The sequence below is a fragment of the Larus michahellis genome, chromosome Z, assembly GCF_964199755.1.
Source record: "Larus michahellis chromosome Z, bLarMic1.1, whole genome shotgun sequence".
NCBI lineage: Eukaryota > Metazoa > Chordata > Aves > Charadriiformes > Laridae > Larus > Larus michahellis.
Window position 1 is genome coordinate 11,562,941 of NC_133930.1, and position 23,092 is coordinate 11,586,032.

Here is a 23,092-nt window from a genome sequence, read left to right on the forward strand (position 1 = left end):
GCCACCTTTAAATGAAGAAGAATGTAGGAAGTGTTCCTACCCACAAGAGTGGTGTAAACTGTGGATTACTTTAACTGGCACTCCCAGAGGTGTCTGGACCCTGTTAACCCTCATGCCAACGCTTGTAGGTGATACAGCCTCTGGTTCTTTGACTGCATGTGTCATTGCAACAAGGGACTGCAGAGGACTTCTTGGTGACTGCCAGCCCTCTGCTACTGTGTGATACTGTGCCATTACCTCATATGTAAACTGCTGAACTTTCTTCTTTAAAACTGGTTAGGTTTGGTCTCTGCTTCTCCTTTTGAAAGGCTACTACAGAACCATCACGGTTAGACACCTTCTAATTTTCATCCTCCATTTATATTTAGCCACAGTTCTTCCATGCAGTATGTTCTCCTGTCTCTTGATTCGCACAGAAGAAGATTGTTTTTGTCAGAGTAAGCAAGCTGTCCTGTTCTCCCTCTATAGTATTGTGTTTACATCCTTGTGCTGCTTTTGCCATTTTCCTGTGTGAATTCTTTTTACTTTGATATATAATAAAGAGATTGTATATACCACTTTGAAGGAGTCTTGCCAGCACAGTACAGTGGTATTTATGCTTTTATTTCTATGGAGACATTTCACTGGACATACTGTATGGATGATGTTCTCTCCTTACATGGCTGTATCATAGTGGCTTGTGGCCAGTGTGATGACTAGAACTCGTCTGTTGTCACATGCCTTTCTCCACCTTGTATGCCGTCAAATTCACGGCAGGCTTTGTGGCTCTGACCTTGCCATTTATACTGTGTTTAATCCTCTGTCTTTTGTCCTGCAGTCTTTCAGTTCTTTCCGTTGGACATCTGAACTCTGTATCAGTAGTTCTCCTGTGTTTGTCATCGGCAGATTTTATCAGCAGATCCTACTTACTCCCACTAGCTTCCTCATTGCGTTGTCCGTGGCTGGCGCAGTTACTTGTTTACCCACCTTAAAGCTCCCTACTCCCTCTCAGCTTATCCAGCCTTATTAACGTCACATGGCATTGCATCAAAAGGTTTTTGTTGAAATGAAATTCAGTCGATAATTCATTTTATGGTCTAAAGAAAAATGTTTGCTTTGTCAAACAAACAAAAAAAACGTTTTCCAAACTGGTGTGCCCTGGTTTATATTTTTTCCTGTTTTTCCATGTTAATTATTTCCTTCATGTTTGCTCTGAAGCCTTTCAAGCTGTTGAAGCCAATAATGAGTTTATGCTAGTCTAGAATACAATCCCTCCTTCCCCCACACACCTTAACTGTGGGTGCTGCATTGGCTCTTACACAGTCTTAAGGCACCAGCCCTCATTTGATGGATGTCAGATGCTGGTTCTCTTGACATTTTCTCAGGGAGAATGCTGCCTGGAGCAAATTACCTCTTTACTTTGCTTTCAGCAGGTGATAACTCCTGTTTCCACACAGCCACCACCTGTCTTGCCCCTGCCACAATATTGTCATTTACTGAAAGCTCTTCCTTTTGCTTTGTGTCGTTGGACCAAGATGATTTTTAATCTTGACTCTACAGAAGCTCTTTCTCTTTTCTTGTTTTCTTTTTATTTGCATGTGTAAAAGGGTTGGCAAAAGTAATTAAACTGTACTTCTGTGTATTTATCTTGTCTGAACTCTCGGCAGTTCTTACTTGTCCTGTGTCAAAATCTGGGAGATGGTGAAGGTTTGTTTCCTGATCATGCTTCCACATAGCATCCTTCCCTGCAGCCACACTGCTGGCCATTCTCTGTTGACTCATGGTTGCCTGTAGGAAATGGTTATTGCTAGTTAAATAACAGCTTTCCCTGGATCTTCTTCCCCCGAAGAGAGTTCTCGATGCTGTTGTGGTCTCCAGGCTGCAGTATTTCCCATGCTATCTATGGTCTGTTAAAGTCTCAAATATTGGTCACTTATATTTAGAGGTTCTCAGATAAACTGATGGAAAGCCCTGTTGCACTAATTCCTTTTGCCAGTAAATGTTGCCACATTTGTGTTTGTCACTCTCTGTCATTCAGTACAGCTGAACCAACCAGTGTCAGTCTCAGTCCAGTGTAAAATATTGTTCCATTTTAGGATTGCTTTCTAGCTGCAGCTCTTCCTAGTGGTCAAAGGCAAAGGAAGGGATGTTTTGCCTTGTCTGTTCTGGTGGATCTGGTTGCATTTTCTTCATGAAATCCTACCTCTTGACCAGCAGTTGATTCAGATCCCTCCAAAGGAAATGCAGGTTTCAGGCTGAGGATTTCTGGAAGTATGGCTTGGAGTGGAAATTTGTAGGGCACGATCCTTCCTGCAGAAGCCTGAATCCTGATGTGCTGCTCTAGCTATGGGGAAAACATGCATCTGTGCCGGACCGTGGGTCTGCTCCTGCGTGCTCTGCAGGCCTGTGTGATCACGTAGAAAAGCTGGAGTGTCCATTCAATTATGGATAATGTCATGTTGTTCATGCCTGTTTAAAAACAAAATAATAAAAATACGTGTAGTCTTCAGATCTGCCTAGCCCTGGAGTTGTAGGGCCAACAAATAAAATGTTTGGACTTTTGCTGCTATAAAAGCTGAGACCTCAAATAGAAACTTGTCTTCCCTGGTTATGTCTGTTCTTCCTGGGAGACCTTGTCTTTCACCTGTGAACAACCACCTGAGGTTGCACAGCTCACCCAAAGCACAGGACAAAAAAAAAAAAAAAGTCTTTTTAGGACTATGTTCTTTTATCTTGCATGAAACTGGAGCTTATTTCTTGACAGATAGTCCTTCACTTTGTTATGACCCCCAGGTTGTGAGTCCCATGGCTGGAAATACTTGGTTTTCCACTGTGTGCAACTTGCAGCCTCCTTATACTCTGCACAGAGGCGATTATCTGAGGTTGGAGTGTTAGCTATTAGCGGTGTGTCTTGCTTAGTCCTGTTTGAAACCAGCTTTTCTTTCAGGGAGTGCAGGAGAATGTATGAACTGTAAGCTGGAACAGAGTTCCCCAGTTATAGGTAAACGATTTTCCCCTTATCCAAAAACTTTTGTTTTCTCCAGGTACATTGCAAGTGTTTAAGCACTTCTCAGCTCTAATCAGTCCGCTGAAGATTTTTCAAAGAAACAAAACATCACTCTGTAAATACACTCCTAATATGAATATAAGAATGTGGTTTGAATTCATGAGTATGAATCTTCATATTTGCAGTCTCTGGTGTTTTCCGTCATACTGTGAGGTCTCAGTTCACCTGCAATCATCTTGCGAGTGATGGCCCTTGTTTGACACCCATTGGAAATTAATACTTGCATATGAATGGGTGGAGCTGCAAGGGGACCTCGCTGCTTAGGGGGCTGAAATTTTTGCATTTGAGCATGAACAAAGCTCACAAGTGTTTGTACAAAGTTTCATGTTCATCAGTCATTCGTGCATTCATACAGGTGCTTTTTATTTATAACATCCTCATTATGACCATATTTATGTAAGTGATGACCTCTAGTAGTAACAGGAGCTCTCTGATAACTCATGCTTTTGTTGGGCTGGAAAAAAGAAAAAGAATAAAGGATAAAAGAAAAAAAGTTGTTCTTCAAGACTGCCTTTTGAAAGAGGAGGTGCACTGAACAGGCTCTTCTGGTCCTGGTTCTAGGTGTTCAATGAAATCACATAGCCTGCCTGTGTCTGTATGACTTGTCCTGACATGTTGGTCATTGGAGGTGCTTGAATAAGTTTCTGTATGCATTTGCCTGCATGCAGTGTGGTCTGTAATCCTGTCCTCACAACATAGTCTGAATACTTTTTCTGATGTTTTTGGAAACTAATTTCATACTATTCTTTTCCCTTCCCCCATTTAAGGGTCAAGATGAGGCTGATCCATCAAAACCACCCTGGCTCAAAGGAGGGTAAGTGGTATTTGGAGACCCTGTTTCCCTGTATTTATAATTAAAGTGTCCTTAAAGGTCTGCAGATCAACCTAAGTAAAAGTAGCACTTCTGATGTTTTTAATGGCTCTTTTTCAGAGCCATGCCTCACTTAGGGGCAGACTCCTGCTCTATTTCAGTCTCCTCCTCTTAAAGAGCTGTGCAGCTCTTCAAGAGATCTGTGGTTAAGAACACGTTTATAGTTGCAATGTATAATCTGTAATATGATGGCAGCAAATGCTTATGGCAGCAGTAAACCTTACTGAGCACCACAGAGTGGTCTGGATGAGATCCTTTTTCCTGAATCAGTCACTGATGACTGAAGGGAAGGATTAGCTCAGAAAGATTGCTATGTCTTTTGCTCTTAGAAGAAAGAAATAGCTTTAAGGAAGTCTTTGCAATGATTTCTATGGATATTGCAGTAGTCAAAACTGCAGTAGCTCTGGAAGTCATTGCTGTTTGTAATTTTTAAAGCAGTGATCATCATGCCTCTTTCGCACAGGTGAGACTGAGAGGCCATGCGTTCTCTCTGCAACACGCTATTCGCAGCAAATGAAGCAGACAGATTCTGATTGTGTGTAATTTCAGCATGATACTCTGCATAATGGGTGCCAGCATGGTAGCTTCCTTAGAATCCTCTCTGGGAAAAAAAAGACAATGACACATTTTACGAGCTGCTAGGTTATGTGCCTTGTACGCCATTAGGGCGATATGGTTTAGTGGTGGTGCACTCATTAGAAACTGACATAGCAGCAGATTTGCCCCGAAATCTCAGCAAGTGGTTGGCTTGCTATGCATGGAAGTTAATTCTAATACTACTGAACTTCTCTAATAAAAAGCAAAGTTAAATTGGAGGCTTCATTATACGGCTTTCTGCTTTTGGAGTCATTGTTCTGTGATGTTGGTACTCCCGTAAAGCGTCCTCCACACCTGCAGATGCCTGGAGCTGCCTAGCAACCCCATGATTTCCTAAGGAGCCTGAGACTTTGGTGAGCAGGCTGCTGGAGAACTGGCAATTAGCAGGAGCAGAAGACAGTGATTTATTCTAACTATAAACAGCACCTTCTCCTGCTTTAACAAGGAGACAATGTACTGAGTTTACTGGTTCACGCACACAAAATGGTTTCCCAGCCTGAAAGATGAATACACCTACAGTCCTGAAATGCTTAAAAATGTGTTTTGTCAATTCAAGGCAATGTTTACTCTGGTCTGTAATATTTTCCCTATCTGTGTGAGCTATAACAAAACAGACTGGCTCACGCAGTTTTGAGAAAAGTTTAGCTTATTCACTGTATCCCCACATGCAACGGATTTCCACAAAAGGTGGTTGTGGGTGGTGAACCTTTAATTCCACCATTAGCCTCGTTGTGGCTTATTAGCCACAAAGTATATTAAAGCACTTATGTTTGGAATTCCTCTTTCATATGAAGATTAGGGAAGTCGTGTCCTTTGAAGGAACTAATCATCTTCTGTCATTGCAAACCATCTCTGCTTGCTTAAATTTTCAAGATTTAATGGAAGCATCTATCTGATAAAACTTGTATTAAAAGATGAATACATGCTTCAAGCTATTTGCACTTCTGGCATAATGCGAAAAGTAGCTCCCTCTCTGTAATCACTGGCTTTGGAGAGAGAGCTTCCAAAAAAAGTACAATTGGTATTATGTATCAGTCTCTGGGCATAATATCTCATATCTATATATTTTATTTATTAGTGCAAGTCATCTTTTCCTACAGAAATGCTATTCACTCCTCAATACAGCAGTCCATAATAATGCTATAAATATTACATGCATTGCAGAGGAGACTTACCCTGTTACATATAAAGCTACAGTGTGCATATTTGAGGCACTGTCAGTACTTCTGACTGGGCAAACACTGTAATTTTGCTAAGTGAAGTAGAGCTTGTGCTTGAATAAAGACACTGAGATAGCTGAATCATAGAATTGCCTAGGTTGGAAGGGACCTTTCAGATCATCTAGTCCAACCATCAATGTGACTGACAAAAACTATCACTAAATCATACCTCTGAGCACAACAAGCTGAATAATTTTAAAAATTAAGAATTGTTGCTGAAAATCCTTTTTTTTTCAGTATTAACAAGCTAAAAGCAGGTCATCTGAGTGTATAATTATCTAGATACTAGGATACCTCTCTTCAGTGGTGAATACAAGCACCTTTCAAATAGCCGTCTTCTTCGTCTGGCTTACAACTGGTTTTATCATAAACCTCAGTCTATCATAAATATTTTGCAGCAAACCATGTTGTAACGAAACACATTTCTCAAGCACAATAACTTATTTAGGCTCATCTTGAATAGATAAAACATACAATTTTAATGTTTTTCTTTCCTGGGAAATGCCATATTATCACAATTCCCTTTCAATTGAATTAAAAAAAAAATACTGGAAATTGTGTAGAAAAGAAGTATAAATTCCCAGCTGTGCCATTAACTTTTAGGAGGAGCATTGACTCTAGATTCTTACTTGTGACCATTTTGTTGGATCTTTTCAGCTTATAGACTTTCCCTTTCTATTTCTCATATGCTTTCGTAATTCCAGTGATTCGACACGAGTTTTTGACACAAAATTTACCAATAAGCTGTATCGTGATTTCAATAATACTGGAATACTTGGCGTCATCTGGGTAGGCTTCTCTGACACCCATTTTACCCCCAAACAGTATTGCTAGTATTGGAAAGGTTTTGTAACATTAGGGCAGCAGATGAAACTCCATGTTTGAACCCAGCAAGATTGTACTGAGTTCTGACAATATAAGTGACAGTATAAATATGCAGGTATTTCTTATTTCTTGATATGGGCCAGATTTTTCTATAATAAGGCAGAAGGGATTATTGCAGTGTAACTTGGGCAAAAAGCTTTTCTGGAATTCTCTGCTGGAAATGAGAGTGACCTCTAATAAAACCACTGTGTATCCTCGCTGTAAGGATTTCCAGCGTCGGAAAACTCTTCTAATTCTTGTCCAAAGATTCCAGTAGTTTTAATTTAACTGCTGCAAATCTCCCCTTTCTCGAGTCCAAGTTTGTCTTCCGTTCCCAGTGGTGAGGTCTGGCCGTGGCAGCTGGCAGCGGGCGGTTTGTGCTTGGGGCTGCAGTGCGAATGGGACTCACGCCACAGGCAGAGCCCAAGCAGTTCGGGCAGTCACACAGGACTGCTCGCCTTCACAACAGGCTTCTTCAACCAGCAGCAGCTGTCAGCTCCACCGTGGCTCGCACATGTCACCTCCTACGCCCTGTCAAAAAAGTCAGTTTTACCATTACAGTGCTATGGCATGTTTCTGTATATAATAGACTGTTTCCCTCTTTGACACAGCCTTGTGCTAGGCTGTGCCCTGACATCCTTGTCCATCCTAGAGCAAGGTCTGCTATAATATAGGCTTGGTCACCTTGAATTTTTTTTTTATATATGTATATATATTTTTATTCAAAGGGGGTTTGAGTAGGCCCTGCTTGCTGAGGAGTGCAGCTTGCTTTTTATCACTTACCAGCCTCCCAATTTTCATGGCATGTGCAAATTTAGTGGCAGTTTGCTTACCTAGATTGTTTTAAAGGGTAGCTCCATGTGTGTCTTTTATTGCAGTAGGAATGGTTTCACCTATACTCCTCTTTCCTGTAGTCGTGGTATCCTAATGCATTTCAGCTGGGTGTAGTGTACCAAAAAAAGTGACAGCCAATTTATCATTCAGCTGCATATAAGCCAGCATTGTACAGAGTGAAAATGAATGGCTAAGGATAGAGAGGCAGAATGTTGCTATATAGTCTCTGTAGCCAAGAAAAAGGCCTTGGGAACCACATTCTTAGTGTTAGCAAGGCATGAGAAGAGTGCGGAGGTGGGGAGGTTGAGCGAGACACTGAGAAGGGCTGTGGGTTTTGGCTGGCGGCTGGGTGTTTGTCGCAGGGAAGGAGTCACATCACAGGTCTGTTCTTCAGTTCACGACGAATGTGATAGGTGCATCAGCAGAGAAATCGGTGCTCAGTTCCTAACCTGAGGAAAAAGCAATGCAGATGATTTACTTGGGACCTTTAAGCTGAATTAACAGACCTTCCTCAAGTACAGGCTTAAATCTGTGTGGTGTTACCAGTGCATGGCAGGATCTAGATACAACTATTCAGGCTGATCTTGTCAGGAAGGATGCAGGTTACAGTGTTTATTTTTGCAAGGCTTTCCCCTTGCCACTTCCACCAGCGAATGGCAGCACTTGTGCGTAGAGGTCTGCATGGCTTGAAACACTGAGCACCACAGATGGTCCCTTTTACAGAAATAAAAATAATCTTTCTTAGATGTGAGGTTTTCCTAATAATTATATGGACCTCAAGGGCCAGGATTAAGTATGTTGTAGCCTAGACTCAGATGATGGGTAGCAGCATACCCCCCCTCCCCCCGCCCCCGGGTTAATCCACTTTGACATGCTCCTTCCTAACTGACACCAGGCAGGAATGTCTGGATTGTTTTGTATGAAGAAGATAAACACTTAATCGTTTTTAGCATTAACTTTACACTTTCTTAAGTATAATCTTCTGGCTGATTTTGCTTGTAAAGCATCACCCTCCCCCCCCTCCAACCCCCCTCCCCCCCCCCCCCCCGCAACCCTAAATTAATTAAATGGAAAGAAAGAGGATGGAGAAAGATCAGAGACAGGATGTTTTCAAGTTTCCAAGGTACTTCCTTTTGGGGATAGACTCTCTTCAGTGGTGCCCAGCGACAGGACAAGAGGCAATGGGCACAAACCGGAACACAGGAAATTCCATCTGAACATGAGGAAAAACTCTTTACTCTGAGGGTGGCAGAGCCCTGGCACAGGCTGCCCAGAGAGGTGGTGGAGTCTCCTTCTCTGGAGACATTCAAAATCTGCCTGGATGTGTTTCTGTGCAACCTGCTCTGTCAGGGGCTTGGACTAGATGATCTCCAGAGGTCCCTTCCAACCCCCACCATTCTGTGATTCCTGCTATGATGCTCAATGACAATAGTAAACTATAAACTGAGCTCTTCCTAAGGAGCAAAAAGGTACTTCTGAAAGCAGAGGCATGTGGCTCAGTTACTACAGACTAAACTACATGTGAATTACTGCCACGGAGCTCTTGTTCTGCCATTGGGTAAGTATTTTTACCAAATCTGCCCCCCACAGAGGCAGTGGTGATGTGGCTCCCTTAAACCCACCATGCTGGCAGCAGCGACTCTGAAGCACTGGGTGCTCTGCAAGCAGTGCCCAGCCTATTCTCAGCTAGCTCAGACCTCAGAACTGAGAATGGGAAAATGACCTTTTTTCAGTGTGTTAACAACTTTGGTTATTACTAAGTTGCATTTACAGTGAGATGATTCTTCCCGTTCTCATTGATTTATGGTATTAGCAAGGAGACTGAAGTTTTAAGGAAGCTTTTTGGCCATATCTTTTCTGTCTCTCGCTGCTGGTGAAATTTTTATCTTTTTTTTTTTCCTCTCCTGAATTCTCAGGCCTGCAGGTGGTCTCTATGGCATTGATAGCATGCCCGATCTACGCAAAAAAAAGCCAATTCCACTTGTCAGTGATCTGGTAAGAGATTTTTCTTCTGTCACACAGCCATTAGTGCATGTGGCTTCACTTTTTGACATAAGGTAACACTCATTGTCACTTCAAGAAGTTGAAGGTTTCCTGTTTAATTAAATTGATTCTTACACTAAGGGGTTAGGAGTTGTGCTTGGAAAAATCTCAGTAGAATGAGCTACAGTTGTCATAGACAGTTTTCTTCATTTGGCAGAATTAAGATATTTTTCATGTTCTTTTTCCTTTTTATTCTACACAGAATATTTGATTATTTTTAGGCCTGTGTTATTTTTAAATGTTTTCCTAAAAATCACATACTTTGGGGAAAGTTATAATGTCCATGTGAGGTTTGGCAACTAACCAGAAGGTTGGAATTTCAAAGGATAGATAAACGAGCATATGGGCTTGGATTTTTAAAGTAATTTGCAATATTGCCAATAGGCTTCTGCACTGAGGAAGCACGAGAACCAAGCAAGTAATGAGGACAAGTTTCATATGCTTGTGTGATATGGTGAAATAAGGCTTTTGCGGGACAAATGGTTTTTCTGTTGGCTGTGTTCAGTACACGTAGCAATTTCATGCTTGAGAGAAATGCTGTAACAGCTGAAAGACCAAAGTTTCCATAGTCTGTAGTTCTTGTGAAAAGATGCATGCAATTCTCTCTGCCAGCTTATGCATGGGAAGCTTAATATGTGTCTTACTAACTGCTTGTACCTTATATCTTTGCAAAATGGCATTAACTTCTGTTACTTCCTTTGTATGCTTTCATTCTCTCTCTCCACAGGCCATGGTAAGTGGAGCTAAAGACTATCCACCAAGTCTTCACCAGAAACAAAAAATATTTTACCTTATTTTCCCTCCACTCCTTTGCTTTTTACTTTGAACCTGCAGTATTGCAGTGCATGTGTATCTAGCAGTCTGTCCTGCTCCATCACTGATGGAATGAACTTTTTCAGTCTGTCTTCAAACAGGATGAATTGGAGCATAAATGGAAGTTTCTAATAGGGTTTGGTGATTTCAAAGCAGACGTTGCTATCATTAGTTTCCATCTCTGCCTTCATCTAACTGGAGTGGCTTGCTGAAGAAATCCTTTCTATACCAGTGTGAGGTGCTGCAAAGGCACTGCCTTGTTCTGCCCAAGGCTGCAGAACATAGTGTTGGCATGGTGGGAAGGAAGCAGTTTTGAGGGGAAAATGCTGTTCATTGTATTCAGTGATGGCCAATGATTGTGATATATCAGCATTCAAACCTGTGCTCCCAACCCAGTCTGTTCTTTTTTTAACTTGTTTATTTTTAACCCTTTCACTGTCATGTTTGGTCTGTTGTGTCTGTTGTAAAACTGATGAAATCATTCATAGCCAGAAGGAGATTATGTTAGATATGGAAGAGTGAGTCCCATTGTTGTGACCTTAGGCAATAGCAGGATCACCATTGCTACCAGAACATAGAAATGGAGATGTGAACCCAGGTTTCATTGACAGCTCTTACCAGAGAAACAAATAAAAATTTACCAGAGGGAAACAGGTTGTGGGTAGATGGAAATGAGTTGGAGACCTTTCAAGGTATGCATTTGACTCTTCTGAGATGTGAGCTATCATTTGAGAAAACGATTTGAATATAATAGACTGCTGGTTTGGTATCTGAGATGGCAGAGTCCCCTTGGTCACATCTCTGGGCGTGTAGTGCCAGTGCATTTCTGAATATTGGTGGTGAATAACAAACTTTCTTCCTTCTTAGTCACTGGTTCAGTCCCGGAAAGCCGGAATTACCTCAGCAATGGCCACTAGAACATCTCTCAAAGATGAAGAGCTGGTAAGTGGGAGGGTTGCTTGGCTCCTGTTAACTTTTAGTAAGCAAATTAAGGGAATATGGCTCTCTGGGATGCAGAGCCAGCTTCACAGATGTCTAAAAATATAGATGCAAAGCTTCTTGTATCATTTGTTTAAAGAAACCAAACATGTAAAAACTCACATTTAATGTGTCAAAGTGATCCTGAAATCTTACCATTTTCTTCTGTGCTATTTACCATGGGAGACAGTGTGTGAAACTTGCTTTATGCAAGATATCCCTCATCCACAAACCTTAATTCTTTTCTTCCATCTCCTCCACTTTTTTAAATGCTTGGAGAAACATTTTTGGAAGGGTGTCCTCTGCTGCTGCTTGTGAAAGTTTGATAAATTTGGCTGCCTCAACTGTATAGATTTATTGCACTGCTCATGCCTTTTCCCTTAAAACTCATGTGTTAATCACCAAAAATAGGTTTGCTCACCTTCCTGGATGTTGGTTTATGTGTGCTCTTGCCTTTCAGAAATCTCATGTCTATAAGAAGACCTTGCAAGCCTTAATTTACCCCATCTCTTGTACAACCCCGCACAACTTTGAAGTGTGGACAGCCACAACTCCTACCTACTGCTACGAGTGTGAGGGGCTGCTGTGGGGCATTGCGCGGCAGGGAATGCGCTGCGGAGAATGTGGAGTCAAGTGCCATGAGAAGTGCCAAGACTTGCTCAACGCCGACTGCTTACAGAGTGAGTAGTGGCCGGTGGAACACGGCTGTTCCAAAGGTGTTATCAGAGCTTACCTAAACGTACAGGGGATACCTCCATGATGAGTGAAGATGCATTTATTAAAATGACTCCGTATTTTCTGGAAAGGTGCCATTGGGTTAAACTTAACCCCGTCACCCAGTGGACACAGTTCCACTGATGCAGAAGAATTTCTTTGCAACATTGTGCTGATGTGCTTTAAAAGAAGGTTTAATTCCTGACGGTTTCACACCTATGTGGTTTTAAGCCACGTAATGTTTAATCTCTCTCACTGTCAGCTCAGGTGGTGTATTTGTTAATATATGCTGCATGGAAGAGAGGCAGTAGGCTGGGTGAACAGGGTATTAGGCTGGATATTCTGACTTTTGTTCTGTCCGTCCTGCCCTGCTGTCCTGGTTGGGTAGCTTGTTTTAACCATCAGCCTGTTCTACTGTTTTAAGCTCTTCAGAGCAGCATGAGGTTCCTGCTTAGGGTACAGAGTCCATGGACTTTGCTTGGATTCTCTGTACCACGTGTAGATTGGCAAGGCCTTTTGTCCTTTTAACAGTAGAGTCTCATGGCTTAATCACTTCAGAGACTGAGCTGAGCCACACAGATGATGGATCAGATAGGAAGGTGGTGTTTGAGTGCAAGGGCAGTATTTCATCTTCCAACTAGCATTTCTGTTTATTTTGTTGTTGTTTTTTTTTTTACTGTTCAAAAACTAAGCCCTCTCTTCAAAGAAGAGCTCTTCAAAGAGCTGTGACATTGCAGAATAAATGAGAACTTACACACACAATGGAGTAGTTTAAAAGGAATTTGATTAAAGGAAAAAGAAAAAGAGAGAGAGAAAAGGTATTAATTTGGGGATCTGGCTTGGTCAGGTTATTTTTATTTGCTTTTAAAACAGTTTCTTGATTTGGTCTCAAGTTTATGTTCCTGCTTGAGAGCAAAATATCTTGATCTAAATGGAATAGAAATTTCTGCCATATGTGTTAAATCTTGAGTAGGAAGGTGGGGCTGTTTCTGTTCACTCTTGATTTGCTTGATGTTCCAGCTTGATGGACTAAGTCTGAGGAATAAGAAAAGTTTGTGAAGTACAAACAGACTTACTCAAATCCATGTCAGCAATTATAGGAATATAGAGAGTCAAGGCTCTAGTTGTTTGGTAAAGCCATACTGGATTATCCAGCAAGGGATACCAGTGAATACCGGTGATACCATAGGTCATTTGTTTTTCTTATGCCTTACCTTGAGACCCCAAATGGACATTGCTTATGCTTGTATTTTTGATGTGTGCAGAATTTTAAATAATTCATAGTTAGGATTGGGGCTGTTTGGAATGGCTGATTTATCAGACACAGCTGATACCGGTGAAACATCTCTGTTCCTCCTCAGTAGCTTAGTGTTTCTAGATTGGTCTTTGAGGGTCACAAGGTGATCTTTACAGTTCATAGCATTCAAGGAATTCCGTCATTCACACTTTGGCTTTGTTGCAACTATTTTGTGACTAAGCAAAGAGCAGGTGGTTCCAGAGTATGTAGTTAAACCATAACTCAGTTTTGTGTCAAAACCTGATGTAGAGGGTCAGTTAGACTCAGGATAACTTTGTTTCTGGAGTTCAGCAGAACCCTGTACTGTCTGGTGATTTTCAGTATTTGAGATGAAAAGCTGCTGATATGCACATCCAGACTTGATTCAGATGCATGTCCAAGATCTTCCAATGGAGTTGTGATATCTCAGTATGGGGAAAATGCTATGGAGAGCAGAGAAAAATTAGTTTCTCACCAGCAGCAGTGAGGAAAGAGGCACAAAGCTGTTGTACAGAACAGAGGTCGTGAAGTCGAAAACAATAGAAAGAACACTAAATTGGAGAAATAGTGAATGACGAAGAGGAAGTATATTCCTGCAGAGGAAAGCTGTGGCTAGCCATGTTCAAGAAGTGAGACTTCAGACTGGGATGGGTACTGGAAAGAGTTTAATGGTAATGGGGAAAATATGAGAATGTCTTGAGAGATGCTGGTATGAGTTTGTTATCTTTCAAAAGAGAGGCTTGGCAGTGTGGGACAGGAGAAGGACGGGAGCGATGCTGTTTCAAAAAAGAAAAATAGCCATACCAGGTCTGTCCCAATAGAATGTTTCTAATGGGATGTTGTAGAGCCCAAGTTGGAGGAGTGTATGTGTGCAGAGCTCCTGTGACTCTGGTTGGCTCTTGCAGCTATCCATGGCTTAAAGCTTTTCTGAGCAGTAGATGCTATGTTTAATAGCTGGCAGTGATGGCTCTGTGAATTGATTTAATCCTTGTTTGAATCTGTTCATGCCTGAATTATGTTGGGGAAGAGGGAGATAAGCAGCAGGGAGGAAGACGTCCTGTTTCAGCTTACTGTTTACAAAAGGAAAAATCGAGTAAATTTGCTGTAAGAAAATTAAAGGTGGAAATAGAAGACAACTTCAGTGAGGAGAACAGGGAGTCTCTGGAACAGCCTCTGAAGAATAACCACAGGGGCAGGTTTTCTAATCTCTGGTTGGAATTAAATAAGTTTATGCAATGGGCTGTGGGATGTGATGATGGCAGTAGTCTGCACTTTTCTATGGAATAGAAGCAACAACTGGAAACAACTCTAATTTTCATATATGGCAAAGCATTGGATAAGAACTTGTTATTTTGTTCAGGGGATTGTAGATGTTTGCTTTGCACATTTCCTTTCAAAATGTAAACACAAGATACTTCAGCATGCAGAGTTAAAGAAACAGAGAGGAAACAACTGAGAGTACACTGTGCTCAAAACTTGTGAAGCCTGTAGAAAGGTAAAAACCAACCAGACAGAAACTTTACTTACTGAGTTATTTGAAAGCTACCCAGCATTAGAACAGGGAAAATACAGACACTGTGAGCCAGGGGTCTGTGAAGGTACCCAGTGTGAGTGTGGTGGGTATCATTATCTGGGCTAGAGATGTAAAGGAAACTGAAGACGGCGATTGTGCAATTAAAAGACAGAGGAGGCAGAGGAAAGGCAGAGCTGAGAGATTAAGATGATGGTGAGGCCAATATGTGGATGTGCTGCTGGCTTGGGAAAACAAATGTCATCAATACTAGAAATCTAATAAAAGGCTTTTTCATGCAACTGCGTTCTTTGCTTTGCAAAGTTCATGCTAAAATCCTTTTAACTGGAGCTCACCAGGCCAAAAGAATATGGAAGAATTAAATTAATTTTTATATATGTTTGAAGAACATAGGCTGTGCTTGAGGAATGAGAAATGGGGCTTCTGGAGGACAAGCAATGGTTTAGAGATCCAATAAATTCCAGACAGAAGTTTCTTGTATACTGAACTCAGGAGGGGTTTCTTCCTAACAGAAGCTTTACTGTTGCTGTCAGTAAAAAAACCAACATTCTCCGGACATATCTTCACTTAGATCTATTTAGGTCTTCCGCAAGATCTTATATTGCAGTAAAATGAATTTTCAGGCCGGTAACAAATACAGTTCTATTGATTATACCTTGATGCTCCAGGATGCATCCTCACTTCAACCTGTGTGAGTCTTCTGGAAAATGTTGCATTGGAGTAAAATGAATTTTCAGGCTGGCCACAAATACTGTTCCGTTGTCTATGCCTTGAAATTTTGGCTAGACACGTGGGGTTTTATTCCTTAGAATCAGAATGTGCTGTTTATCCATATTCTATCCTTCAGTGCCTTTCTGTGGGAAATAAAAGATCTCTTTCCTCAAGTTTGTTAGAATTAAGTTTGGTTATTTCTGTTGAGGGTGTTTTTCTTACCCTCTATATTTTTAAGAAACTGAGTATCTGATACAGTCAACAAATGTGTGGAACTGCAGTGACGAAGTACTCAAATTTAGCAATGCTTTGTTGCGATTTGAAACAAAATCCATTTGCAGACCAGTTCAGCACGGCTGTTGCATGAATTGGCACTGTCTGGGGTGCAGTAAACTGGAATCAGTTGTGGCATGTGTACTGTAGCCATCTGGTTTATGGCTCTGTTGGCACCAGGTTGTTTGTCTGAGAGGATGTTTCTCTATTTTCGGTACTTAGAAGATACTACTCTGATGATGAGGTGCTTACCTTTTTATCATAAGCTCATAAATACTTGCTGAAGGGAAGATGCTCTCTTTTTAGCCTTCTGCTATTCTTGAAAGTACTTGAAATCTCTGCTGCATGGGTATGTTTCCTTTCTTACTTGGCTGAAAATGGTTGGAGGGATGTTCTTTAAAATCCCTGTAGCATGCAAAGCTTTTGGAAAAAGAGAGCTTTTATCTATTGCCCTGAGCACTGGTGTAGTACTAACAAAAATACAATGGGTTGGGCAATGTTGGTGTCGAAGGAAGAGTACAGCTGAGGATGGATGTGTAGGATGCCAAGGAACAGATGTAGATAAGGAAGCAGAATTATGAAGAGGGTGGAATGGAAGGACATTATACTAGCAAGATCCTAGTGAAAGGGGCCTGTACAGTTCTGGGCTAGTATTACAGAAGCATAGTAATCTGCTTCTGTAAGTTTGTCTTCGGTGTTTTGTTTATTTTTGTAGTGATGCTAATGTAGCCCTTGGTAAATCACAGTTAAACCTGAGGAAGGAAATTGCTCTGGGATGTTAGAATCTGGTCCTTTGGAGATCTTGAAAGGAAATGAGATCTCAAGCTTCAAACTATGGTTGAACATGAAATCTGTGTTGTGAATGTGATTAGCCATATGTCTTTATTGGTGCTTCTTTATGGTGTGCTGGAGCAGCAAACCTTGGAGAAGTTCACATGGGCTATCAGGGCTGCGTCACTGAATGCTCTGCTTTTGGTACTGTTTTGTCTCCTGGGGTTATGGTTCACCTCTGGAGTTGTTCAGTTCTGCTTGACTTGGGACTGGAAGTCAGGTTATGTTTGTTGCTTTTTGGATGAGGAACTTGTGTGTGTTGCAAGCTGAATTCAGAGATGGCAGTCCAGAGACTGGCTCAGTGAGTGGACTGTTAGTGAGACTGATTAAGTCACTCTTGTCATAATCATCTTGGCTTCTGGGTTGAATGATGATTAGGCACCATGGTGATAAGCACTTGTTTGCTTCCAGAATCCTATGTAGGAAAATATTTGCCCAGAAGGAAGAAGGATACCTTTATTTGAATCTTCAATATCTATTTTAAGTTTCAGGAATATATAATTTCTAAGCATTATCCGCCTACTGAACAGCTGTCTTCTATCCTGCCGGTGTTGCTTTCTTGACTTTTTCCTGTTAAAGCATAGGATAACAGCACTGGTGGTTTACTAATAGCTGTATCAATACAATTCCCAATATAGACATATTTGCTTTCTGTTTCCAGTCATAAATTGACTCATAATTCAGTCCTAGAGAGGAAGAGAGAAGAAAAGCCCAGTACCATTTGTATGATACTGTGCACAGTACTTGTATGTTCCTGTGTCTATTGCCATTTATAGGACTACTTGAAAAGCTGATCCACTGGACAAAACCTTCTTTTTGCAACTAAATAAATACTATCCAGGTCCAATAGCAGGAAAAGTACCCTCTGACATCCAGTATAGTGAAATGCTTTGGGTTTATATCACATACATTACAGGCAATTAGTCCCATGATGATTATGTTGGAAACTCTGGTGGTTTTGTACCAAAAAGTGGGTGTTAAAATTAAGAAAGAGCGTGTTGTGAAGTCAGAGTCCATATTGTTAAATAAGGTGTCTGTCTGATTCTGGCTTTTGCACTGCAGTTCAGGTGCAGCTTCTGCAGGAAGAGAGAGACCTTTCCCAGGGAAGGAACGATGGAGCCTTCTTACCTGGGAAAATTACCCAGGCAGAGCCGGGGAGTAGCATGGATGGAGGTGTGGGGGGGGTTTGTCTGAAAGTCAGGAAGCAGAGCCAAGCCTTAGAGGTGACAAAAGAGAGGGCTCTCTTGGTGTCTATGTGACATAGCTTGCACATCCTGCAACCCAGGATACCCTGTACTGCTGCTAGCCTTGCAGAGGCCCCACTATGCAAGGTCTTTGGAGGTGGTAGGGATGTTACACATGTTTTTAACTAGAATTCTTCCATTTGTGCAAGTTTGCATTCTAAAGCATCATTTGATGCTCCTGGAATGCTTGCATTAAGGCAATGATGCAGACCATGCCACTCCAGAACTGCGATAACTCTTGCCCTGTCTCGGTGTTGAACAGTGAAATGTTTATATTTGCAAGCTGCCTGGCTAGTAATTTTTGTAGAAAATGGTCTAAAATAGAGCACACCGCTTAGGCATAACATGAACTCCTAATGTATGAATTTCCTTCTTAATATCCTTAAAGCTAGAAAGGTCAGGGCAGGGTTGGGTTTCATTGGATCATGACAGATTTCAGAATTCCATCTAGGAAAGGCAAATTATTCATCTTGGCCTTTCCCAGTTTCCCAATAATTTTCTGTAGCTCTGCATATACTGCATAGAGTCCACCTCCATCCTCAGAAGACCTAGTTCTGTTCTCTTCTTATCTGAAGTTCAAAGCATAGTCCCTGGTATCATTTTGGTTTCATATTCCTTTAATAAATGTTGGGTCTACAGCTGGATGATTGCCTGATACAAGACATCACTTTGGGTGGTGCTAGTTCTTCATCACCTGTGAGTAGAGACAGCGGGGATGCATAATTAATTCCAGTATTTTGATTTCATTTCATCTTAAGCCAACAATAGGGAACTCTGAGGCAGATACATTTTATTGTACTAAACGAAATACTGAACATCAAGCCTCTAGCAAATAAAATGAAAAAAATAATTATCAGGTAATGCAGAGTTATGGCTTGTTTTATACCCAGGTCTTTGATAGCATGCCTTGGTATGCAGTGTCCTTAATGAACTTCTGAAACTTCAGCAGTCACAGTCTGTTCCCAGCTGTGGTTTTTTTCTTTATGGTTTGGATAGTGGAAGTTATAATTGAGTTTTGTTTCTTTATTGAAGTGAATTTAGTAACGGTGAAAGGTGTAAGATTGAAGGCTCTGGAAGCGTATGTCTTCAGGCAGCGTTAGTCACTGGGCACCCTGTTGAGCCTGCTAACAAGGTTGCCTGTTGCGTTGTACTGCTGGGGGTCCTTTATGCATGTGTATTCATAGAACTTTATTCGTATTTGGTCACTACCTGCTGAAACTGTTTCATATGCAAAAGTGTAATGCCTTATATTAAAGATGCTCTAGATACCATATTTGCCCACTTGTTCCACAAGAAAACAGTTTTATATATCTTTGTGATTGATGGCTCCCCTTGCACACACTTGCATCTGCTTTAATGCATATTTTTATGGTAATTTAATATTTGGTGAATACCGGGATGATTATTTTTCTAGGAAAAAGCTTACTTTAATTAAACTATCCCAGAAAAAAAAAAAAAACAAGCAAAAGCATATTAAACTAACAAAACTTACTTTAATTAAACTATCCCAGAAAGGGAAAACAAGCAAAAGCATATTAAACTAAACAAATACTATGATTGAATGTGTTCACAGGACTTTTGTACTGGTTTAACTTAATCTGATATAAGATCATAACTTGAAATCACTGCAGACTGCATGTAGAGAGAATGCGTGCAATCTTGGGTTCCTGCTTTGCGTTTCACAGCCTGGTTTCTCTGCCCTTGTTAGCTCATGTCAGCGCTTTCATTAATGCATGCCTCACATCCGACATAATAGACAGTGGCGGAATTTTGACAGCAAACATGACTGTCAAAATTGAATAGGGAGTAGATGGTTGTGGGAGCATTCTTATTGTGTAATTATATGAACTTTTAAATTTTGGAAGAGGTATGCAAGTGACCAGAGGTCTCCTTTTTCCAGTTACAGTTGAATACCTGTGTAGTACAAACCCTTCTGCCTAGCTCTTGTGATTCCAAATACTAGATAGTGTACTACTGCCCCATATTTATGATGGCCCAAGTTTTTAACTATCGGATTTGCTGCCTTGTAGGTATTTGTTATAGATACTATGCCTATGCAATTCTAAGAATGGATTATTTTAGTTGTCTCCTTACAAACAGCTAAAATACAGTGGGATCCAGAGAGGCACTTCGGATGCCTTCAGCTTGATGCCACATGCAAACAGGGTGGTTCCCAGCAGAAGAACAGGACATAGATTGTGCAGTGAATGGGGAGTCCTGTGGCGCACATCACTAGGAAATGCTGACGGTGTCGGCCGTCTGCTCTTCTGTGTCTCCTGGTTTCAGCTGGGATAGAGTTAATTTTCTTTCTAGTGGTTGCTGTGTTTCAGATTTGGTATGAAAGCAATGTCAATAATGTATATTGCTTTAGCTGTTGGTAGGTAATGTTTATACTAGACAAGGACTTTTTCAGGCTTCCCATAGAAGCTGAGAGGGAGCATAGACAGAACGATGGAACAGCCAATGGAACATACCATAGCTGTCATGCTTGGTACATAAATGGGGGTTGGCTGGGGGGTGGGTCACTTCTAGGGATCACTTCTAGGGGCAGGCTGGGCAACCAGTTCACCGGGTAGTGAGAGTGGCTTGTGTTGTATTACTTTATCTTGTATGTTCTTTTACCATTATTATTATTGTTGTTATTGTTTTCCTTTTTCTATTATTGTTCTATTAAACTGCCCTTATCTCAACCCATCAGGGTTTTTTTTCCCCCTTTCCTTTCCCCTCTTTTTCTCCTTCTTCTCCAGGCCCTTTTAGGGGGGAAGAGGGAGGAACTCTCTAAGTGTCTGCATGGTCCTAGTTGCCAGCTGGGGCTGAACCACAACACTGTGGTGCAGAGGTGCAGCACTGAGACAAGCTCATAGATACTGTTTGTAATACAGGTCCTATGTCCTCTTCTTAGCACTCGCCCAAACAGGGATTTATTTATTCAAAGCAAGGTGATGAGAGGAGAGGGCATGATGATATATGCTGTTACAAGTAAGAACCTCATTTCTGGGTCTTCCTCAGCTGCAGGGGTATTGAACTCAAGCCTGTTGTCAGGAGAACAACCTGGTCCCAGCTTGTAGAGGGGTCTTGGCACTCCCTTCCATTATCCTCTCCCAGCCCTGAGTGGTCCAGATTCTCTTGTGTGTATGTTGAAATGGGGGGGGAGTTCTGACTATAAAACTCAATAGCAAGAGCCATCATGAGGAGGGTAACTTGTGGCTTCGGTCCTGCTGTCCAGATTCAGTGAAACATGACTTTGTGTTTGTCTGTTTCTGATGAGCATCATGTACTTTCTGGTGCACAGGAGCAGCGGAGAAGAGCTCAAAGCATGGAGCTGAAGATCGAACCCAGAATTTCATCATGGCTATGAAGGATCGCATGAAAATCCGGGAGCGGAACAAGCCAGAGATCTTTGACTTGATCAGAGATGTGTTCTGTGAGAGCAAAATGACACATGCTCAGCAGATGAAGACAGTGAAGCAGAGTGTGCTTGATGGCACCTCAAAATGGTCAGCAAAGATCACGATCACGGGTGAGTGAGGGAGGCATGAGTTCTCTTGGACTTGTTTGGGAGCCTAAGGTAATAGAGAATTGGTGTGAAGCTACAAAGAATGGAAAGGAAGGGCTCTCTGTCCTGTGTCTCTTTCTGCTTAATGTAGAGATAGCAGGTAGAGATACTTCTACCCCAAACACTGTGGTACACCACAAGCTCATCAGAAAAGCTCTCATGAGTGATATTCCTATTTCTCTGGCTATTCTGAGCTGCTGGTTCACATGGTGTGCAGACACATTGTCTTATTGCATGGTCGTGGTAACCCTTCTCTTTTCCTTCCAGTGGTGTGTGCTCAGGGCCTGCAGGCCAAAGACAAGACGGGGTCCAGCGATCCATATGTAACTGTTCAAGTGGGTAAAACAAAGAAGAGGACAAAAACGATTTTTGGAAATCTGAACCCTGTTTGGGAAGAGAAGTTTTACTTGTAAGTGCTTTGACAAGGACTCTCAGACCCATTTTGCCCATTTGTCCAATCTGCGCTTTGACAGCTATGTCTTCTCTGTCAGTGTGCGTTCCCACACCAGCTGTAATGTATGACCGTTTCATTTCCACTCAGTGTTGTGTGTGTGTGTCTGGAGGCTTGATATCTTTAACAATGTACATAGTGCTCACCTGTCCATTTCATCTGTCTGTCTTGTGTATATATAAATTGTCTGCTCTGTGAACACTTTCATATTGATGTTTGTAGGGAAAGCTAAAGAAGTCGGAAAATCTTGAACTCAACGACTTTTGTTCCTGGCTAATAGACATACTTTCAAAATTCTTTGTAATATGAAAGAGTAAAGTTTATATTAAGAGTAAGCAAACTTCCTGTGACCTGCTACTGGTGTTTGACCAACAAAGGTTAAAGGTAGTTAGTTGTCTGTCACTTGTCTGTGACACTAGCAGTCTCCCTTTTTAGTTCTGGAAAATCAATGTAACAATAACGCAAGGGATTATCTGCTTTCAAGATGAGCAATGTATCCATGTCTGAACTGAAAGCAAAGGCTGGAGGCACAATTCTTTAGAAATCAACTACTCTCAGAAGGCTGAAGAATGTATTATTCTATCATGCTTTTAATGAATAAGTAAACAGTGCCCTCAATTTATCATTGAACATGTTATAAAACAAAATGGAGACATGAAATCCAGCAAGCGTTTTCTGAAGATTCTGGGTGGTCTCTTTCAACCTCAGACATCTGTTTCCTTTAATGTATAATCTCTTCCCTTGTACCTTCTCTCCTGTTCCTTTTTTCTCTTCCCTGTTTTTTACTTAACTGCTTAGAGGGACCTCTCTCTGCAAACTGAAATTTATGTTTTAAAATCAGGCTTATATCAGCCCAGCTTTGTCTTTACAACGCACAGTACAAACGAAATTATTTTTAAAGTAGTTTTGAGCTACTCATTAACGTCAGAAAAATCTCGGCGCTATTTTGAGCAAGTAAACCCTTGGCTTTATTCTTAGTTTAATCCAAGGTAACATTACTGCTTGGTAAGTAGTAAGTATGCTTAGGTGCCATTTGGATAACTCTAGTCACAATAGCAGTAAGTCTGTGTGGGAGCCTTAGGGACCTTGATTTACCATGCCAAGTAGTTACCATGGTATTTGCAGTGTGTTCCCTTCTAATTTTAGGAGCTTCAACAACTGTGTTTAAAGATAGATAGCACAACGTGATAGATGTCACAGTTTTAACAGTGAACTGTTTAGATTTTATCACCATGTCTG

The 23,092-nt window shown here is 41.3% G+C and overlaps 1 protein-coding gene across 7 annotated transcripts in view; it reads left to right on the top strand.

The window, feature by feature from the left end:
• The window catches only part of UNC13B (unc-13 homolog B), a 216,498-nt gene that overhangs the window by 122,635 nt on the left and 70,771 nt on the right, over positions 1 to 23,092 (top strand). For all 7 annotated transcript variants that reach the window (XM_074569514.1, XM_074569515.1, XM_074569516.1 and 4 more), the window contains 6 exons: positions 3,814 to 3,860; positions 9,349 to 9,427; positions 11,156 to 11,230; positions 11,727 to 11,946; positions 21,139 to 21,366; positions 21,670 to 21,811. In XM_074569514.1, the coding sequence (XP_074425615.1) occupies positions 3,814 to 3,860; positions 9,349 to 9,427; positions 11,156 to 11,230; positions 11,727 to 11,946; positions 21,139 to 21,366; positions 21,670 to 21,811 (791 nt within the window). The remainder of the gene's footprint in view (positions 1 to 3,813; positions 3,861 to 9,348; positions 9,428 to 11,155; positions 11,231 to 11,726; positions 11,947 to 21,138; positions 21,367 to 21,669; positions 21,812 to 23,092) is intronic.